Raw genomic sequence first — 20,140 nt, forward strand, 5'->3', positions numbered from 1 at the left:
AAAATTTAATTTATAGCAAAGGCAATATAGCTTGCAAGTATTCACTGTGGAGGAGCATAAGCTGGTGTAGCAAGACGCAGGCACACATTAAAGCAATGATGTTCTTCATTCTCTGATATTCTCTTCTGCATTAATTTTTGTACATCCTAATTTAAATCATGCTAATTTTTTCTCATCACATAATGTCAGATATTCCACTTTATGAGAAAGCATCAAATTATGCGTACAGGAAACATCTCTATATCACCAATCAAAACAGCTAATGCGTAATGGCAGTCACAGCTACTTTTTTTTTTTTTTTTTTTTTTGACTTGTCTGGTACAAATATTGTATCTCATCTGCCCTGCCTTACATCAGATAGCTGAAAAAACAGCAAGATTCCTTAAATCTCTTTGGCTTTCAGCACTCTTAGGCAATAACCCAATTTAACTGACTAAAATTAGGTGCAACAGTGTTACATCTAATAAAGAATAGACTGGCAGGTAATAATGTTGCTTAATTACTTCATATTACTTGCAATTAGATTTTCAGACCAAACTTTCAAAAATATTTATCTATGTGAAAAGTTTTGGAAATTGGTAACATCACACTTTTGGATAAAAGAAAGGAAAAAAAAGAAATTTGGACACAAATCAAAACTCCCAATTCATTTCTTTAGTTATCTATTATGCAAAATTGTCTGTCTTGAAGATTTACCAAAAATTTTTCCTTGACCTTTAAGCTAAACAGACAAGCTGCTATCCATAGTTGCAGTGAGAATGAGAATGAGACATAGCGGGTCTAAAAACAGAGCTTATAATGGAACCTGATGGCAAATTTGACTAATAAGAGATGATTCTCTCTCCAAAAAGTAATGACTCCAGCTGGTCTACATACTCCTGCAACGCACTGAAGAGGAAGTTCAAAATTATACTTTCCCTGATAGTTGGCTTTACTGGCAACTTCACCAATGTAATTCAATCTAAGATTTCTGCCTAGGTAATGATGCGCCTCAGATTTACCCCACAGATACAATCTTCCTTCACCCATACCATTCTGTGAGTCTGAGATGCTAGGGGCTTCCCAATAATGCAAGAAACCAGATGTTATACTGCATCTTTTCAGAAGATTTTGCTTTTGAGATTTAAGCCCTCCCAGAATATGTATATATCTTGGAAAAAAAACTATGGTAACAATTGGGTGGACTTTGTTTTGGGTGGTGTAGGAAATCAAAGTAAAGCAATGAGTCCTAATTATTTTGGGCCAGTATTATTTCTCCCACAGTTTCAACCCAAGATCTTCTGTGCTTACAGGTCAACTGTTAAATAAAAAGGCTTCATAGCTGTGCTTTAAAGATAAGCTCCTGTGGTCTTTCATTGTGTCTATAGTCTGAAAACCACTGAATAAGGTGACTGCATATTCATAACTCCTATAAATCCTTAAACCTGAATTATACGGTAGCCTAAAAGCGTATGGAAAACATTTAGCGTCTCATAAAAGAACTCAGCCAAGGAGCTAATTACACAGATGTGCTATGGTGAGATGGTGCATTCACTTTCCTGGCTCCTTTGGCTGTGGTTTAGTCAGGCAGATTCAGCTCACTGCATGCCCCGGGCAGACATCACCACACCATGACTTTAACAAGCCATGCTGCAGAGGAGCACCAGAAAAAAGAGTCCCACAAATCCACTTGCAAAGGCATTTCTAGAGTTTGACTTTAAGATACATCTGTGTTAGCTCAGCCCTGTGGAATCGATGCTGAGACTGATGAAGTATGTGCCGTTATGAGCTGCGCAAGAAGAGCAAAGAGCGTAATTTGTTCTTTAAAGCCAGAAGCAGGCTTCATCAGTCATGATGTCTGTTCAAAGACAGGATGCTAAATTTCTCAGGGGCTAAAGAACTAGTACAAGAGGACCTAAATGCTCTGTGTAACCAGCCTCCTTCTCTCCTTCCTTTTCTCTGCCGAGGAGCTCAGCCATCCACTAGTCTCTTCTTGTCATTAAGGAAACCCACCAAACTAATAATGCTTATTAATTAAAATTATCTGTGTATATACATATACATATACTTATTTAGGGATGCATATACACACTACATGGTTTATTTAAGTTCATATGGCCTGAGTCAACACAAGCTAATCTACAGCTCCTGTGACCTAATTAACCAAATCACAGAGTCTACTGGTCCTCAGCACAGCTTCCTCCTGCTTCAACTGGGATATGGCTCATATCCCATTCTTTTCCTTATACATGGAAATGTCGTAGGTTGTCACGGCTCCCTGCACAGCCTATCTGTCCTGCCTGTGCATGGAGTCCCTGTCATTCACATGTGGCTGGCAAATACCACGGGAATGCCTGACATAGGCTTTCGCTTTCCCTATGGTGAATTCTCAAAAATTAAGCTTTTCTGCTTCTGCGGCTGAAAACACCTTGTGGGAAGCAAACTGAATATCACTAATGCTATCAGTTCCCACAGTTTTACTGCAAGTCCTGCAAAATTTAATAAAAATAAAAAGCTGCATGCAGTGGAAGAGAAACACTACCTCTTATTTATTTTATAAATTTATATGTTGTATATATATGTTTTACAATTGCATTTATGTACAGATTGTACTGTACAAATTTACATAATTATTTTTTAAAAAATAGCTTCTTAGTTCTGATAGATGATAACAACCTGATAAGGAAAGGATTAGAAACATTTCTTTTAAGCCAGACTCATGAATCCTGCATATTTTGTAGTCATTGTTTTGGTGAGATGGGAGATAATTCACTATTCTATAACACTCTGGTTTTGTAGCAACACTACTTTGATGGGGTTATCTTGTTGAAACGTACAGAGCAGTTTAATTAGTCCCTGCCCCATCTATCCCCAGCCTGAGAAAGATCAGTGGCATGAGAACAAAAAGAATATTACAGATTGGCTTTATGTTCAGTGCCATTAAACGATGCTCGCTCACAGGCCTATGAAATCAATTAGGAAGTACTTGCAAAGATAGCCAAGGAAAAAACTGTTTAAACCCTTAACAGCTTAAATATCCCCCGTCCTGATGTTAGCCCTATAAAGCTATTAGACTCCTGCCTGGATTGCATTAGCACTAGGCAAGTCAGCTGCTAATCCTGCAGCCACTCTGCCAGCTTCGCCTCTCTCCTGCTCATGTTTTCATGTGCATCATTGCGAGAAGGGTGAAGGGAGACAGGGCATCCAAACCAAAAAGCTGCCTTGTTTTTCAGGCATGAAGAAGTGTTAGGAAGGAGGCAACACTGACCTGGATAAAAAGTAAATAAAGAAAATAGCTGAGTCTATTCTTTGAATAATAGAGTAATTTGTTGTTCAAGTGGAGAATAAGGTTGGAATATCTTTTTTTTCCTAGAAATTAAAGTTCTAGGTATCATCATACTGGGAGCATTTCAATAGTCCTAGACTGTCTATGCCAGAAATCATCAGAAATTGAGGACATTTCCAAAGAACAGTGGAACTCCAGCAGCTCAGGGGATTCAGGGTATGTCAAGGGTGATTTAAACTGGAATGGGATGAAAAATAGTTTTCTCAGTCCCTTGAGGATTTTTCACATTAAAAGGTTTCCTGAACCTGGACTAGATCAAAGATACTTTGACTTACTTTCCCCCTCCCAATTGTTTTTTTTCTCCAAAAAATGAATTTTTATTCAGATTTTGAATTTGTGATTTTTCGCTCAGATGATTTTTTTGTATTTTCTATCTTTGTTAACTGAAAAAAAGTTCAGATTGAAAAATCATTTTTACTCAAATAAAGAGAAACTTGAATGCACCAAAAATGTTGAATTGGAATATTTCAAATATAAAAAGTAAAAAACGAAAGAAAAATCTCAAAAAACAAAAGCTCCTAGCTCATTAATATTGCACTCCCTTTTTTTCTTCCTCCATGAACAATATTTAGTGAAAAGGACTCTCTTAGTGAAAAATTATTCTCTACAAGCTGTAATTAACACTGAAACGATTTCCATCCAGAAATCACTCAGAAGAGTAAACCAACTCCACCTTCCAGTGTCAGCAAGGAAAGTCACATAGAAGAGAGATGTCTTGCAGATAAGCTGGTGAGCGTTTCCATCGCTTCTATGGCACTACTTCCCAAAAAAGGAAGGGCAGTTAAAACTCCACAAGGACTTACAGGGTCCATCCTGGTATTCCCCCTGCCATACACACATACACTCCTACCTCTTCTCTCCCCATCTCCAGTCATGGCACATCCCCCAGGGACTTCCTTACCTGTCTGTCCCGCAATCGTCGCAAACAGTCTATGGGGAATCCTGGATGGGATTTTCAGTCCAACTCTTATCTGGTAATACCTGAGCAGAAAGAATTAAGAATTACATGCTGTTACACAGATGACCACTTAATCCAACCTAAAAATCTGGGAGAAAATGTCCTAGGTGTCCAGACTCAAACAGAGGTGGCAGGGAGAACAGACATGCAGGACTGTCACATACAGATCCTTTTCTGCTGGAAAAAAAAACCTGGTACTTTTAAATAAAGTAGAATTGCGCTGAGAAATATCTATAGTAAAAGGCAGTGAGGTCAGAAAATACGATATGAAATAAAGAAAGGGGAAGCTCCTGTGGAAAGAAACCAAACACACTAACCTCATATCCAGGAAAATTCAATTTATTCATAGTGATTACCATACTTCTATTCCATACTGAGAACATCATATTGCAAAAATGTACATACTAGCATAAATCAAGTCTAGGCCAGTTCCACGGAGGAAGACAGAAAGAGAAAACATCAACAGTTTCATCAGCTCAAGTTCCACACGCTGCAGGCTTCTCCAGAAAGTTTGAAAGTGTGAATTCAGTCTAAACAGAGGAAACAACTTGGCCCAGTCCTCCCTCACTACCATTTTCATGAATGAAAGAATAAAATCTTTACTAAGGACAAAATAGTGGACAAGCCTGGAGAGCTCCTAGCCAGTGCCAGGCCTGGAGGGCACTGATGGGCTCTAACCTCCCTGTAGGAGCTCTGACTTATGCCATTGCTCCTGGTTTCTTCCAGAGCTAGTGAAAGAAAGAATTATTCTTAAAGACCTTTTATGTTATCCCTACAATTCTATGTAGTACTAACCAACAAAAATGCCCTGCTTGAGCTACCTGAGCAGTCTAAGTACTTTCAAATTATAATAACATAATACGAAGCACAGAGGATTACCACAGCAGTGTAATAGAAGACTACTCAATATGTAGACATTAATAACATTTTATTCCATATCGCCTTCAGCTAGACTTGTTACTAGAGTTTGATTATTGCACCAAGCTGATGTGCTTAGATATGCAATTTTTACTGGGAAAATAGAATCCTATCACTGCCTGTCTTCTTCTTTTAATTTTTTTTTTCTGCTTCAAGATACAAATATGAAGTGTGCTGGAAACAAGGAAGAAGTATTCAGCTGAAGGCAGGAATGCACATTTCTATCCTGGCATTTGTGTCGTCTGATTTGGGCACTGTGCCTCCAATCTAAACTCCACCGTACAGCCTTTCCTGAAATAATCTGGTTACTCCTGGTCTGCTTTTAGCTTTACCAGTTTGAAAGGTATTTCATCATCTTAAACCACCATCCTGCACTATATTTTAGCAGTTACCCTGTTCAAATTGTGATGAAAGACCAAGCAATGCTCTGGTTAACATAGAGGGCAAATACATTCACCATTAGTTAATCTCCTGACTTTTTAGACTTATTAGACTTATTAGACTTATTTCCTTACACTTGTGGAGTCAGTTATGGTGAGATTTGGTTGCCTAAGGACTGCTGCCCTGTGCCATTTGAGATGCCTTAAGGCATCTTACCTGGCTACCTACTGCCCCTCCATGAAGGTGCAGGTACCCTGTGCTGTCTGCCTTCCCTGGTCAGATGTCTCAGATCGTCAGGAACATCTCAAAGAGCATGAATTACCTTCAGTAGGAAATTCTGATAAATTAGGTAGTGCTCCAGATTAAGTCACCTAAAGATGGTGTGTCCACATGTAGATATCTAAGATCCCATTACAGTTTCAATGGCCATGTAGCCAAAACTCACAACAGGCCTTACAGAGATTACAGGAGAAGAGGCTGGGCAGCCGTCTAGACTTCCCTCGCTGTCCAGACTAGAACTGCCACTGTAACGGGATCTCGGACACCCACATCATGTGCAAACGTCTAAATATTGGTGACTTCATCTGAAGTTGAATCCCACCCTTTCCAATTGCTTTGCTAGGCTGGCTAGATGCAATAACACAAAGCAACTACTTCCTCATCTTATTTTAACCTTTTCTTGTTTGTGCCTTTAATTTTGGCAAATTCATCTCAATGTCAGAGGTATTCTGGATGTGGTCAATTGACATCTTCTGTGTGCCCACGATGTTTAAATGCTCTACACAAAAGCTGTTTAGAACAGTTGTAGAAACTTAAGAAACTGATGTTGTGAAGATGTTTTCATTTCATACTTTCTTCTTTAAAAGGACAAGTATGAAAGAGCAATGCAAACATGCCATTAGTTAAGGCACTTACCTGAGATTTGGAAACCCAGATCCAAATCTCTGCTCTACCAATCTCTCATATCAGACGTAAATAACAAAATAGGAGTTCTGAAGCCGAAAGTGCTTGCTTCATCTATCCCCTATTTGAGGAATTTTTCCTATAGAAAGTTCTATCCAAAATAGTGTTTTCCTTAGAAAGACTTTAGTCTCAATAATGCAGCAATTTCAGTATTAAATTGGTTCCTTAAGTACATGGTTTTAAATGGGACAACCCAATCCTGATTATAATTACTGAGCAATATGAAAAAAAGTCCATATCCAAGGAAAGCAAGTTTCTAAAAAGCTTGGAACAGAATTGAAAATGTGCTTGCAAGTGTGGAAGTTACCAAACCTGGAGATGATTTTATTTCTTGAGAGATTTCCATAAATTAGAGTCTGAGGGTTTTTTTGTAATGAGAAGCTTCTATTATTTTTGGAGATAACTAGTATCTGGCAGAACTGATGGGGAAACCAAAGAGTTTGTGGTCACCTCGAGGGATTTTTAAAAAAAGGTTTATAAAAGTTTAGGGGAAAAAAAGTCAAATTCTCATAAGTGGCACATATTCCTTAGAAATGAGTCAAGTTTTTAAATATATTTTTAAATTCAAGGCCTGAGAAACACTCTGCATCCATACATTTCCCCTTCTCACATAAAAAACGTTATGAGAAAGTTAATAAATAAAAGGAGGAAAAGAAAGGCCCACCTCTGTCATAGCAAGATTGTCTTATCTTGCTTGTGGGAAAAGGTGAGTGATGAAGCCGATGACCTTTTCAGACCCCTGCTGAGGTTAAAGGTCAGCAATGTAATGAAATTCCCAAAACTGGTGATGTCTGCAATATTGAGGGATGCTGCTATAAATGTCCCACACGTTTTAGAAATGACTGCACGTGTTTTCACTCTTAACAAAAAACAATGACACAAATCAGTTACTAATAGGCAATTTATTGTAGGTTGTTTATATTTAATCACAAATACACTTCTCCATATTTGACACCACCAGGATAAGGTGAATTGACATTGGAAGTAGCTGGAGGATAAAACTGGTTTTTTTTTTTTCCTTAAACCCAGAAGGATTATCAATCCATAGTTTGAAAGGCAAAGCAGTTGATCACACCGCACTCAGAGTACATCCCTACACCACCTGGACAACAAGCTTTGCTTCTTGTTAGTGATGGATTAGTCGAGTGTAGTCTTCTACATCTCCCAAAAGCATAAATGGATAGTAAGAGACAGGAAGAGGACAACAATGACACTGCGAGCTCAACAAAATTAAAAAGGGTTGATAAAGAACTGCATTTTAAAACAAGAGTGATCAGTCAGCCTCAGATGATGTTGACTCAAGATACCTCCATTGCACAACTCTACCAACAGGAACTGTTTGGTTTGCTTGAGTTTAGATGGTGACTGGGTAGGAGCAGCAGCTCTCTCTTTGCCGGCGAAGTGACAGTGTCATTTTTCTGACTTTCCATGACCACTCAGCCTTGTCTCCTACCATAGAAAGGTGAGTTCTATATCTTTTCCTGTGCCTGATACCAAAAGATCCGGCTTCAATAACATAACGGCAAACAGAAATAATCTTGATGTAAACCATCGTGGAATTAGATGTATTCTTCCAAAAGAAAGGCTGTAGAGAGTGGTCCCACATCCAGAAGATAGAAGAGAGTTCAGAATGACCCTGTGTTTCAAGTTCTGTGCAGCTGTGTGTTCATTGCAGTGCCTCACACGACAGGGCAGTGGCACTGTTGGGTAATTGCATTAACACCAGAGAAGGACGGTGATTTAGAATATTTCAGACTGAAGTTTCTCAGCACCCCAGTAACGTTCATGGAAAATAAGAGATAGGGGAGTGAAAGTGTTAGGGGCTCAAAACCAAAAAGTTAAATTAAAAATGAATTTGAAACAGGAATGTTCAAAATTTATCAGTAATGTTGCTTTTAAAACCAGATAGTTTCCCTGAAATCTTTTGAGAACAAATCATTTTTCAATGAATAGTTTCAGGTAAAACATTAAAAGCAGCTCTGAGGGAGATTATGAATATCACAAACAGATTGAGAGTGGAGGACAGCTTCATTTTGGCTAGAAAGACATAAACACACTCTCATTTGAGTTTCACCAGCCCTCTTGTTGTCCGGTTAAAGCAGACAACCTCCAGACAGGAAACTGAATAAATTCCATTACCTGTATGTCTATTGTCTGAGCCACATATTGATATTTAAATCATAATACAGGCAAATATTGCCCATTCCTCCCTAGTGTTTCTGTGGTTTTGCAGGCTGGGAGGAAATGCCAAATAGTGACTTTACACCTAATTAAAAAATAAAAATGAAGATACCTGTTCCCTCACTGTAAAGCTGGAATGTTACCCTATAATAGTTTCTGCATTACTGAAGAGGATTTTCCTGATGAAAATATAGGCCATTGCCAGATTCAGTTTACATTTTCTTAAGCAGCAAAACTAGATTAATATCTCTGCTTCCTCACACCACTACTCCACACTGCTCTCAGTTGTGCCAGTGCAAGTATTAGTGAGACCAAGGTGTAAAACAGATTCAGGTTAATAATTATGAGAGCAAATAATAAATAATTCTTTCATCAGTGCTTCTGCATATGACCACACTGTTACATGATTGAATGACTGCTGTGCTCAGTCCTTGCCAACTGGTTGTTAGAAGGAAAAATGGTTTTCATGTTAAGACCACCCACACTATCACAGCAAGGTATTCTGTCTGACCTGGAAAGGGTATAAATAATGCTGAGAAGCAAGAGGTACAGTTCACTATGTAATGTTTCTGATCTTCCTCAGGGTGAAGCCAAACATCTCCTGTTGGCTCTAAGTGTCCTCATCCAGAAGGACGCCTCATAGGTTGTTCCTCCGCACAAGAGCCTCTTTCAATCTACATAGCAAGGAGAGAGGGTTCGGTTTGGAGGCTTGAGCTCTCCTAGAAACTTGCTTGAATGTGTCCCTGTCTGCTTGACTCGACTGTGTCACCTGAGTGGACTATTTGATATGCAGGCACTGGGGCAGTTGAGCTTCAAGGGTAGGCTGTGATCTGGGTGGACTTAATTGCATAGACAACCTCTGCCACTTTCTATAAAAGCAGACGCTACGTCACAGTCAGGAGTTTCTGCGTTCACAGTGAGGGCTGCAAATGACGTACACAGCAGGCAGACGAGGGCTTGCTCTGCCCAGGCGTGGAGCCTCCAAGAGCACTCTGAGTAAGATTAGCATTGACATGATGCCAAGATACTAACTGTGATTGAGAGGCAAGATATAAGACATTCTCAGCATTGACCTAACTGTGAAGACAGTCAGCCTCTAAGGCAATCAAAGGTGTAAAGACTAGCTGCTGTCCTTACAGGCTTGGGAAGAAATCCTACAGTGATAGGGCTGCAGCTCCACCTGGGTGAGTGTAAATGTCCAGAATGATACTAGGAGTGAACAGAAAACCAATAAAGAATCAAAACAGGATCTGGAGAGCAAAGAAATGTACACCTAGAGAGTGGAAAATCATGCTGAGGTAAACTTTGCAAAAGTCATCAAAATGGTGACCACCAGGAGGTCCCCCACCACATATGTGCATAGAGAGGAAAGGGTTGCTAAGACTAAATATCAATGGGATATTGCCCCGGAAAATGAGAACTAATCTGCCTCCTCCGCCTTTGTTTTTTTAATGAAGAGCATAGAGAGGAAGGCTAATGGGAAGGAGTGTAAAGCTCAGGAAATGATCACAGCCAAGGTGCCCAAATCAAAGAGGTCAACATACTTAATGAGTAGGAAGCTGGAGAGTCCTGACTGAAGTGGCACGTGATCTGCACACACAGTAATACTGGTTTACAAAAAAACCCAAGAAATAAGGGAGGGTACCATAGGCCTGGAGATCAGCAGAATAAAAGCAGTCGTTTTTCAGAGAGGATGAAATGAATTCCGCTATGGGTTCCTGAGCATGGCCCCAGAAGTATGCAAGGCTTTAGAGCAGATTTTGAAGGAAAGAAAAATTAAGAAGTAAATGAGAAACTGGAATAAAATTCTTGTTTTACTACAATTAGGCTAAGTGTGGCCTGTTAGAGTCAAGCTAGGTGGTAGCTTTCTTTGAGTAAACAGCTGGGGTTTTTTTAGGCAAGAGCAATTCATGAAAGCTCATTTAGACTTCAGTAAAGTAGGGACACCATGGGAAATTGTCAGCTACTCTAGAACAAGCACTTTGAAGGGAAAATCAGGAAACAGCAAGCTGATTTTAAGAAAAGAACTAAGGGGATTTGGCACATTTAACTCAGCGAAACGCAGAGCAATCAGATCCCCTCTCTATCTATAAATACACTGGGAGGAAAAACATCAGGAAGGAAGAAGAAGAGTGAGGTACAAGAAAGTACAACATTGGCACAAGAACAACCACATATAAACTGTCCATGAATAAATGCAATTTAGAAATTAGAAGCTGTAGCTGGCAAAGGAGCAAGACTGGGAAACAGTCTCCTAATAGAAGCTGAGATGAAAAACCCAATTTGCTTTTAGGGGAAACTCAGCAAATGTTTGACCTATTTATAGGACAGGGATCCTTCTTAGTAGTGGGACAAATGTTATTTATCTAGGCAGACCATACCTGTCCTAGCCCTGTGTCTCCTGTGAAACAGCCTGCATGGATCACACAAGTAACAGTGAATTTTCTATGTGTATCTTTACTGGCCATTTGTGAATTGCTCACCTTTTAAAACATCAGGTGAGAAAAGGTAATTTGAATGTTAACTTTGTTTTTCCCAAGCCTGGACACCCATTAATCCCTGATAACCTGTGAAGATTCACCTAGAGGGCTGACATTAAAGCCACCCTCAACAGCTAAACTCCAATAACCAATGTGCTGGGTCACAGAATCACAGAACAGTTGAGGTTAGAAGGGACCTCTGGAGATCATCTGGTCCAACCCCCTGCTCAGGCAGGGTCACCTAAAGCATGGTGCCCGGACCCTATCCAGACAGCTTTTTAATATCTCCAAGGATGGAGACTTCACAGCCTCTTTGGGCAGCCTGAGTGACACAGGCTTGCCTTGTTTCCCTCTTTAAAAGATAGAGCTACTGGCATGTTTCAGTCTCGCAGTGCTGTGGTGCTCAGACCTCTGCTCAGGAGCACAAAGATCACACTCAGATGCTATCTGCCAGCTTTATGCTCAGGCAGGGTGTAGAGTTTTTGGTGATGTCTTTGTTAATTATTATTATTGCATGGAAGTGCACAGAGGAAATATTCAATTTTAGAATAAAATGTTTCAGCTTCAGATAGCTCGTGGTACTGATGCTTTGGACTCCATGCTTGCCTGGCTTCCCCCTTCTATGATCATTGCTCCAGCAGGGAAATTAAGAAATATTTGGGCATTAACACTGCCATAGTAGCCAAACAAGTTCAAAACCACATGCTTTCAGCCTGCCTTGAACTATACAACTCCAAGGCTTAACATTTCACCCTGAGTTAGCCCACATTTTAATGAACAACCCTTAAACTAACACCTACTGCAAAGAAACCCACTGTATGCTGAGAACTATAATGCAACCTGGCATTTCTGTTGCTCTTTGTACCATGGATGGAGTTGCCTCCCAGCAGCCCCCGTCAGCAAAGCTTCTTAATTGAATTACTGTCTGCTGTGAAGCTGTTTCAGAAGACAACAAAGAAAAACCTTACCAGCAAGAAAAAAAGTCAGATTTCTTCATGAAAATAGCATGAGAAGAGATCTCAAATCTCTGTACAAGAAGTAACCTAATCGGTCAGGAAGGGGGGTTGAACTCAGGCTTTTCAGCTGGAAAAAATACTCTCCGGTAACATTAACAGGCCATTCTGGCCTATGCTGGTGATCCCCAGAAGAGGATTCCCAAGTGTGGTACCATGTGAGAGCTACCAACTACATGCTCCATAACTGTTTAAGGGCCACAGGGAATAACGATGATCATCTAGGCTAACTCCCAGAATAGCAGCGCAGCTACCATTGCAACCAGTAATCAGCCAAACAATCTATTTCTTATACAGATACCGAGTGCTGAAACTTAAAAAAAGGCCTATCTTCCAATTAGCTTTACGCTGAAAAAGTGAAAAGTACAAAGCAATACATTTTTTATCTGGAAGGTACAGGAAGAAAGATCAGCTAAAGGAAGCAACATAGAGCACTGTGTTGTTTGGGTGGGTTTTTTTGCCTTTTAATGAGACAAGTCAGGGATGTAGCTGAAAACGAACCTGCAACTTTGCATCAAATCAAAAGGGTTTTCCTTGTATATGGTGATAATGTTTTAGGTGACCTATCTGAAAGAGTCCATAAACGTTTCACCCCATTTGTTTCATTCTGCAGACCTAAAAAGCACACAACTCAAGCAGCAGTTCACACTACCAGTCTATCCCCTGCTCTTCACTGCCTATTTTGCACTTAAATATTTTGGTGGGTTCTGAACGGTGTACAAAGAGGGAAGTGCATGGAACAAGGTGATACAAATTTGACACCTAAGACTGAAGGCAGAAAGACAAATTAGACTACACTACCTATCACACAGATGATATCACTGTATGAGGAAGCGTGGTGTGTAATACATGTGCACATGAGGAAGCCCACCACCCCTCAATAGCTTGACCACAAAATGCTTCAAACAAACCATTTTCTTCTTGCTATACAATAGCCAGTGTCAGTCATTCACAAACATCCCCACAGAGTTTGTCAACAGGTTTTCCCATTCATGTTCACACTCTAGACTGCAATAGCAAAGTACTCATAGCAGCTGTAGATTTTGCTGATTTAGAAAATATGTTCCAAGGTAGACAAATGCATATAAAGTACGTTGCTCAATGAAGACTGAAAAATCTGAAATGGTCCATTTATAGTCTATGGCACACAGGGCTTCCCTTTATAAAAATATTTTCCTTTGTGAAGCAGAATATTTCATGTTGCAACCGAAGAGTTTGTCACTATGCCACAAAGAATCAGATGCAAACAGGGACAGTTTGATCTCAACTCTATCATTACAAGAACTGGAAATAATCTGATTCAGAAAAGAATACAAGATGGATTAGCATTAAGCTCCTCTTATTTATTCTAAATGCAATATTATTTAAAAAAGGGAAAATAATTCCTATTCCATTGTATTCTGAAGTGTTCCAAATATAAAAATGAAGAAATCTCAAATGTAAGCTTTGAAAGTAAATACAAAACATTTTATTTGTGTGATGTTTCCTGAGAAGCTACACAAATCTACAGACACTTTGATCAAGATATTTTTTTCAATGAAATAGTATTCCAACTCCATTCTGACTCAGCTCTACCATCGGCTCCTAGAAGGGTGTGAAACAGCTTCGAAAAAGAGGTGAGAGCATGTGGCACAGGAGCTACCAGTAGGCAGTAGGTAGTTGTTCCCAGCAGCCATCACTGTTCCCACCATCCACATTTTCTTCCCACCTGTCTGGCAGCAGGAGGAACCACCCTTACAGCCCAGGGCTCTGGGTTTTCCATGACAGTCTGGCCCTATTCTCACCTCCAAACTTTCCCTCCCTTTAGAAGCATAAAACTGGCATTGGAGGTGGCAAAAGGAAGGTTTCCTGCAGCCCTCAATGCTCAGTTTTTCACAGACATTTAGCAAGGTTTCAGTTCTGTCTGCTGGCTTCCTCCACTATCCCCCCACGGCTGCTCTGCCAGAGAGCTGCAGCAGGTTAGCCAAACATGACTACTGGTGCTCAAATCCACACTCCATAATCGTTCATCACATCCAGTTTCTAAGACTCTCACCCCGGATTTGTCCTCAGGCTCTTTAACTTTTGATGAAGGTGGATCTAAATTTAAAAGTAAAAGAGGAGGACAGCCCATAGCCTCACTGTAGTACAGTAACTAATGTAGCTCTTGTCTTTAGCTAAAAAGTGTAATGAGGCTACTGAAAGCAAACTGCCACCTATTCGAAGACTTTAGCACACAGACACAAGGAGGTATGACAAAAGAGAGCTGTGCAAGCAGTAAGAGGAAAATGCTAAATTCTAAATGCTTGGCAGCAGTCAATTTTGTGTTCTGATTCTACCAATAAATCCTGTCCAGTTCTGCAGACTTGAGAGGTACTTGGGTTGATTCTTTCTCAGCCAAGTAAACAGCAGGTAAGGGCTCTCAGCATCTTGCTGAAGGTGCTCAGCATATTCCAGGATTAAACGCAGTTAGGTATGTTTTGAGTCCAGAGCTTAGGGCTGGAAAGTCTCGAGACCTGAGTGCTCTGGGTACAGCACAGAAAAGATACAAACACCTTTTGGCAAATGAGCACTAAATTTAATAGGAGAGCACCTTTACTCACGTGCTTTGCTGAATCAAAGTCTGCATTTGCTACTTGATGCATTTGAGGCTAGGCTTTCATTTGGATCTGGGTAAACCACAACCTTGATCATTTTTGTGCTTCTAGCTTCTTACACCTTTTTATCAGATCAGCTCATCTCCACAGCAACTTGCAACCCTAGAGGCCATAAAAGCTCCAGCCTCTGCATCCCCGCAGGTCTCTGACAATTACACCAGCCAGCTCTCTTTACATCTCCTTTTATGCTCACCTCGGGAGCTCTTGCTCTTTTCTGCCCACCAAGGTAGCAATGATGACTTTCCTTTGGTCCCACATCTATCCTCTTAAAGCAATTTGCCCTTTACTTCCCCTTCAGACTGCATAGCAAAGCAGGGATGAAGAGGGGGAGGCAGTAGGATGGCAGAATAGCAGAGTAAAAGTGAAAAATGTGCTTTATCGTGGGAGAAGAGAGAGACAGAAAAGAAAGGGCAGAAAAATTAGGACCCTAATAAGGATATGAGCACTTATACCCTTGTCTCAAAGGGAATGAGAACCTCGGTAACATGGCTTAATTTAGTCTTACAGTCAAGTAGTAATGGTTTCAATCTATTCTTACATTAGACAAACAGCTACAAGTCAAGGGATTTTGTGCTCCTTTAACTGAGGCATCTGAAAAATCTTGCAGCAAGACAGTCTTGGAAAGGTAAGTAACACCTAACTGTTGTGGGTGCAAACAAAGGACAATCTATAGCAATCATTTAATAGATAAAAGAACAGCTGAATATTCCTGAAAATCATTCTTTTCTTTCTCAATTCCAACTTTTACATTGCAGTTTTTTTTACTGGAATAAGATATACCATAGGTAAATGTGATGTCTCATGACAGTTCTAAAGTGTTTCTGTAATGTTTGTAGACCAAAATGGATATACAGGGTTTTGAATTTGGGGAAGTGGTTGGTTCCACCAAATTTTATTAAGTTTTATATCCCACTCCTCTATATAGGAGACAACAGAAAACGATAGTCTGGAAATGGCTTCTTGGGAGCCGTGGTTTTAATGTATGTAAACCATCTCATATTGTGATTCTCACACCTTCCCAGAAGATTGAAAGCCAAAGTGACCTTGAAACAAGGTTGTGTACCAACTGGGGACATACTAGGTACGTCTAACCCAGCAGAACAAGAAGTGATTTTCAGATCATTCACAGTCTGGCTATTGTCCAATCATGAATGAATACAAAATCTGAGCATCTGCCAGCCATTGCCTCTGCATTGGTTTCAAAGGAAGGAGGCCCAGGGACATGAGCAAAAGGGAGCTGTAGTACGTTCTGACACACAGTGAACCATGATCCAAGGGCTCATTGCATCTTCCTAACGCAGGCTGGGACACTGTTGGCCTTCTTGGCCACAAGGGCACATTGCTGGCTTCTGTTCAACTTGTTGTCCACCAGGACACCCAGTTCCTTCTCTGCAGACTGTCTTTCCAGTCAGTCAGCCCCGGCGTGTGCTGGTGTATGGGTTTATTCCTTCCTAGGTGCAGGATTTTGAATTATCCTGTTTCAGATTTCATATGTCTGGAAATAGCTTCCAGGTTTATTTGCTTCATCACCTGCCCAGGGATCTTGCCCTTCTTAAAGATACAGGAGACATTTTCTTCCAGTTGTCATGAACCTCCCCCGTTGCCATGACCTCTCAAAGATGATCAAGTGTGTCCTTGCAGTGACATAGATGAGCTCCCTCAGCACCCGTGGGTGCATTCCATCAAGTCACATGGACCTGTGGATGTCCAGTTCGTTTACATTTTCCCTAACCTGATCCTAATCCACTGAAGGTAAGCATACCTTACCCTGGACTTTCTCACTGGTTTTTAGGGACCTGGGATTCCTGAAGGTCAGGCTTTCCAATAAAGGCAAGGTGAGGAAGGCACTGAATACCTCCATCTTTCCATGTTTTTTTTTTACCAGAGCTCCATTCCCATTCAGCAACAGGCCCATATTTTCCTGCAAAAGTCTTTCTTGTTGCCCTTCACATCCCTTGCCAGATTCAACTCCAGACGGACTTCTGTTTTCCTAACCCCAACCCTGCAGGCTCAGAGAGTCACCCATCCTCCCAGGTCACTCATCTCTGCTTCCAACTCTCATACACTTCCTTTTTACATTTGATTTTAGTCAGAACCCCTTTGTTCATCCATGCAGGTCTCCTGCCAGATTGCTTATTTTCGTGCTCATCTGGATGGTCTATTCTTGAGCTCAGAAGAGGTGATCTTTGAAAATCAGCCAGCTCTCCTGGTCCTCTCTTCTCTCCAGAACCATCTCCTATGGCTTTCTTCCAAGCAGGCCAAAGTCTGCTCTCCTAAGGCTGTGATCCTGCTTTTGCTTATTTCCCTCCTTGCAGGATCCTGAACTCCACCATGTCATGGTCACTGCAGACAAGGCTGCCCCCAGCCTTTACATTCCCAAACAGTTCTTCCTTGTTTGTAATTATGAGGTCCAGCAGAGCACCTCGCCTCATCAGCCCCTCAAATATGTGTTTTAGGATGTTGTTATCAACACACTCCAGAAACCACCTGGATTGCTTGTGCCATACTCTATAGTCCCTCCAGCAGATATCAGAGTAGTTGAAGTAGCCCGTGAGGACCAAAGCCTGTGAACATGAAGCTTCTTCCACTTGTCCGAAGAAGGCATCATCTGTTTCTTCTTCCTGATCAAGTGGTCTGTAGCAGACACCCACCACAATGTCATCCATGTTGGTCTCCCCTCTAATCCTGACCCATAAGCTCTCAGCTGACTCCTCAGCCATCCCCATGCTTTCTCACTGCCCTCTTACCTCAAGGACAACTCCCCTTCCTGATCTATCCTTCCTAAAGAGCCTGTATCCATCCACTGCAGCACTCCAGTCATATGAGCTATTTCACCACGTCTGTATGATCCAATGAGATCACAGCCCTGTAACTGCACACAGACCTCTAATTCCTCCTGTTTGTTCCCCCTGCTCTGTACAGACACTGCAGGGAGGCACGCAGCCATGCTGATTTCCCAAGAGGGCCAAAAGAGGTATTTCCATAAATCTGTCTGGTAGGCACTTCCTTGCTTGTATGGATATGCTTGGAGTAGGCCCTCTTCAGCCCTGGGTTTTTTTTTTTTTTCTTTTTTTATTACAATGTCCTTATTGTCTACATCACCCTTCTTTTCTTCTGTAAAACACTATGAACAAGTAAAACCAAGATATACCATCTGATTGAGAAACCTCTGGCTCACATGAGGGTCTCAACTACATCTCCATAACTTTAAAATGCTATGAAAATGAAGGCTACTTCTTTTGTAACTTATTCAAAATTAATTTTAAATTTCCATTGTCTTCCCTAAGGGAACAGAGGTAGGAAAACAAATGTTTTCCTCAAAAAAAATCTGCTTTTTAGAAGCTACATTTTCCCTGAGAAAATTCAGCGTAAACGTTCTGATCCATTTCAGTTAAACCTAAGATGTCTCAGGTGGGTTTGAGAGCAGAATTTTGCACTATTCTCTTTTGGAGCCTGGTTATTAGAATGCATTACAGCTCCATTTTTTCCTATTGAGCAGAATGGTGTTGCAATGATTCTGCACTTCTGCAAATGAGGTCCTCAATTCAGACTGAGAGTATTAGCTATGCATGTAACACCTATGAGATGTAGGTGCAGATTAGGACAAGGCTACATTCTATACGGTACAAATAAAGAAATAAAATACAAAAGTGGCAGCATTCCTTGTTCCAATATTAAGATCTCAGCACAGAATGAGAAACAGACACTCACACAAGAATTAGGAAACACAGAAACTTGTCAGGGTTTCATAAGTAAAACATGGAACAGAAACTGTGCAGTTTTTGTATAAATACAGCATTAATTCTTTGACTGTTTTCCATACTATGGATAACTCTAAGACAAAAGTGAGAAAGGGATATGCCATAAAACTGTAACAGAATTAATACAAGCCCTTGGCTCCTGTTGTAAATATCTTCTAGGATCTGCAAGTGGAATTTTTAGCAAAGGAGGAATTAGAGCTTCAGTGTCAAGCAGAAAAGCACCATTGCACTTGCACTATGAAATGAAAAGTTCAGAGGTGGAACCTGAAAACCAGCTGCAATAGCAATCAAGACCTGGCTAAGCAGTTGTTGGAGGCTGCTGATTTAAAAAAGCAAATTCAAGTCCTTGAAAAACAGCTTTAAAAAGAGTGGTGGTTGATGGATGAGTAAGCTATAGAAAGCAAACACGAATGTGGTGATTTTCCACAAGAAATTCAGAAGCTGGAAGAACAGTTAAAGAAGAACAGTAACATCATAGACTTCTGGAGTGCCCAGAGAATATGTAGCAGAATCTTAGCAAGCAGAGCTAAGAGAGAAGATGGATGATCAAAATAATTAGAAAAGCAGCAAAAACATCAAGAAAACACAACTCGTGATAAAGCAGTAGAGAAACCAGTGGAACAGATACAGGAACTCCAGCATGGCAGTGGTGAAGTCTCAAAGACTGTAAACTACTTGGAACAACAACTACAGAAAATGAAGAAAATGGGAACAAAATTAGAACAAGATGAAGAAGCATTGCAACAGCAACAGTACAATAACCTGATTCAGATCTCTGTTCTACGGTCTAAATTGGATGATGCAAGGCACAGCACACCTACAGAAGGCAGCTCTGATCAAGCGCTGAAGGAACCGTTACAGGCAGAGCAGGAAACACGAGTGACAAAAGAGGCAGAGATTGCAAGCTTATTAAACCAACAGTATGCAGGTAATTGGATCAGTAAAAATGAGGACATATTGCAGCTGAACTTGCAGTTAGAGATGGGGGGAAAAAAAAAAAAAAAACTTAAGCATTTCCAGGATCAACAAGCTTTGGTTAGAGAAGGCACACTTGAAGGAGGATTTAACAAAACTCCATATGAAGCAAAAGGTAACAGAAAAAAGATAATTCTCAGCTTTGCCATCCCAACAAGCACTGTTGAGAGAGAAGATTCAAGACACTGATCATTTCAATGAGCAGATGAAGAGACCCCTGTATGAGCTAGAAAACTATTTCAGACCGAATATCACAAACAACCTTGCTGTGAGCAACTACTAGCAGTGGATTGATCTTCCATCCCACAAGCAACTGTTACTTCAACATTTCTATCCATCTTATCTGAATTTGACAAGTTGACCCATTTTCCCGTAGTGCTTTGTTGCCTTTTGAGGTGTGTAGCGGAGATGTTTGACCCCTCCACTTGCCATCTGCTGGAGGCTGTGTCTCCTGTGATGAACCTCACAAAAGGCCAACCACAGAAATGTCACATTATGGGACATCGAAGAGAGTGAACTCCTGAACTTCTGCTCTTGGGAAACAGAATC

The 20,140-nt window shown here is 40.7% G+C and overlaps 1 protein-coding gene across 1 annotated transcript in view; it reads right to left on the minus strand.

Annotated features, from left to right (window-relative positions):
- Positions 1-20,140, minus strand: part of FAM135B (family with sequence similarity 135 member B) — a 154,256-nt gene that overhangs the window by 120,901 nt on the left and 13,215 nt on the right. Inside the window, exon 2 of the mRNA XM_026113690.2 lies at positions 4,227-4,306. Within this exon, the coding sequence (XP_025969475.2) occupies positions 4,227-4,306 (80 nt within the window). The remainder of the gene's footprint in view (positions 1-4,226; positions 4,307-20,140) is intronic.

This window comes from Dromaius novaehollandiae, chromosome 2 (genome assembly GCF_036370855.1).
Source record: "Dromaius novaehollandiae isolate bDroNov1 chromosome 2, bDroNov1.hap1, whole genome shotgun sequence".
In the NCBI taxonomy this organism is placed as follows: Eukaryota; Metazoa; Chordata; class Aves; order Casuariiformes; family Dromaiidae; genus Dromaius; species Dromaius novaehollandiae.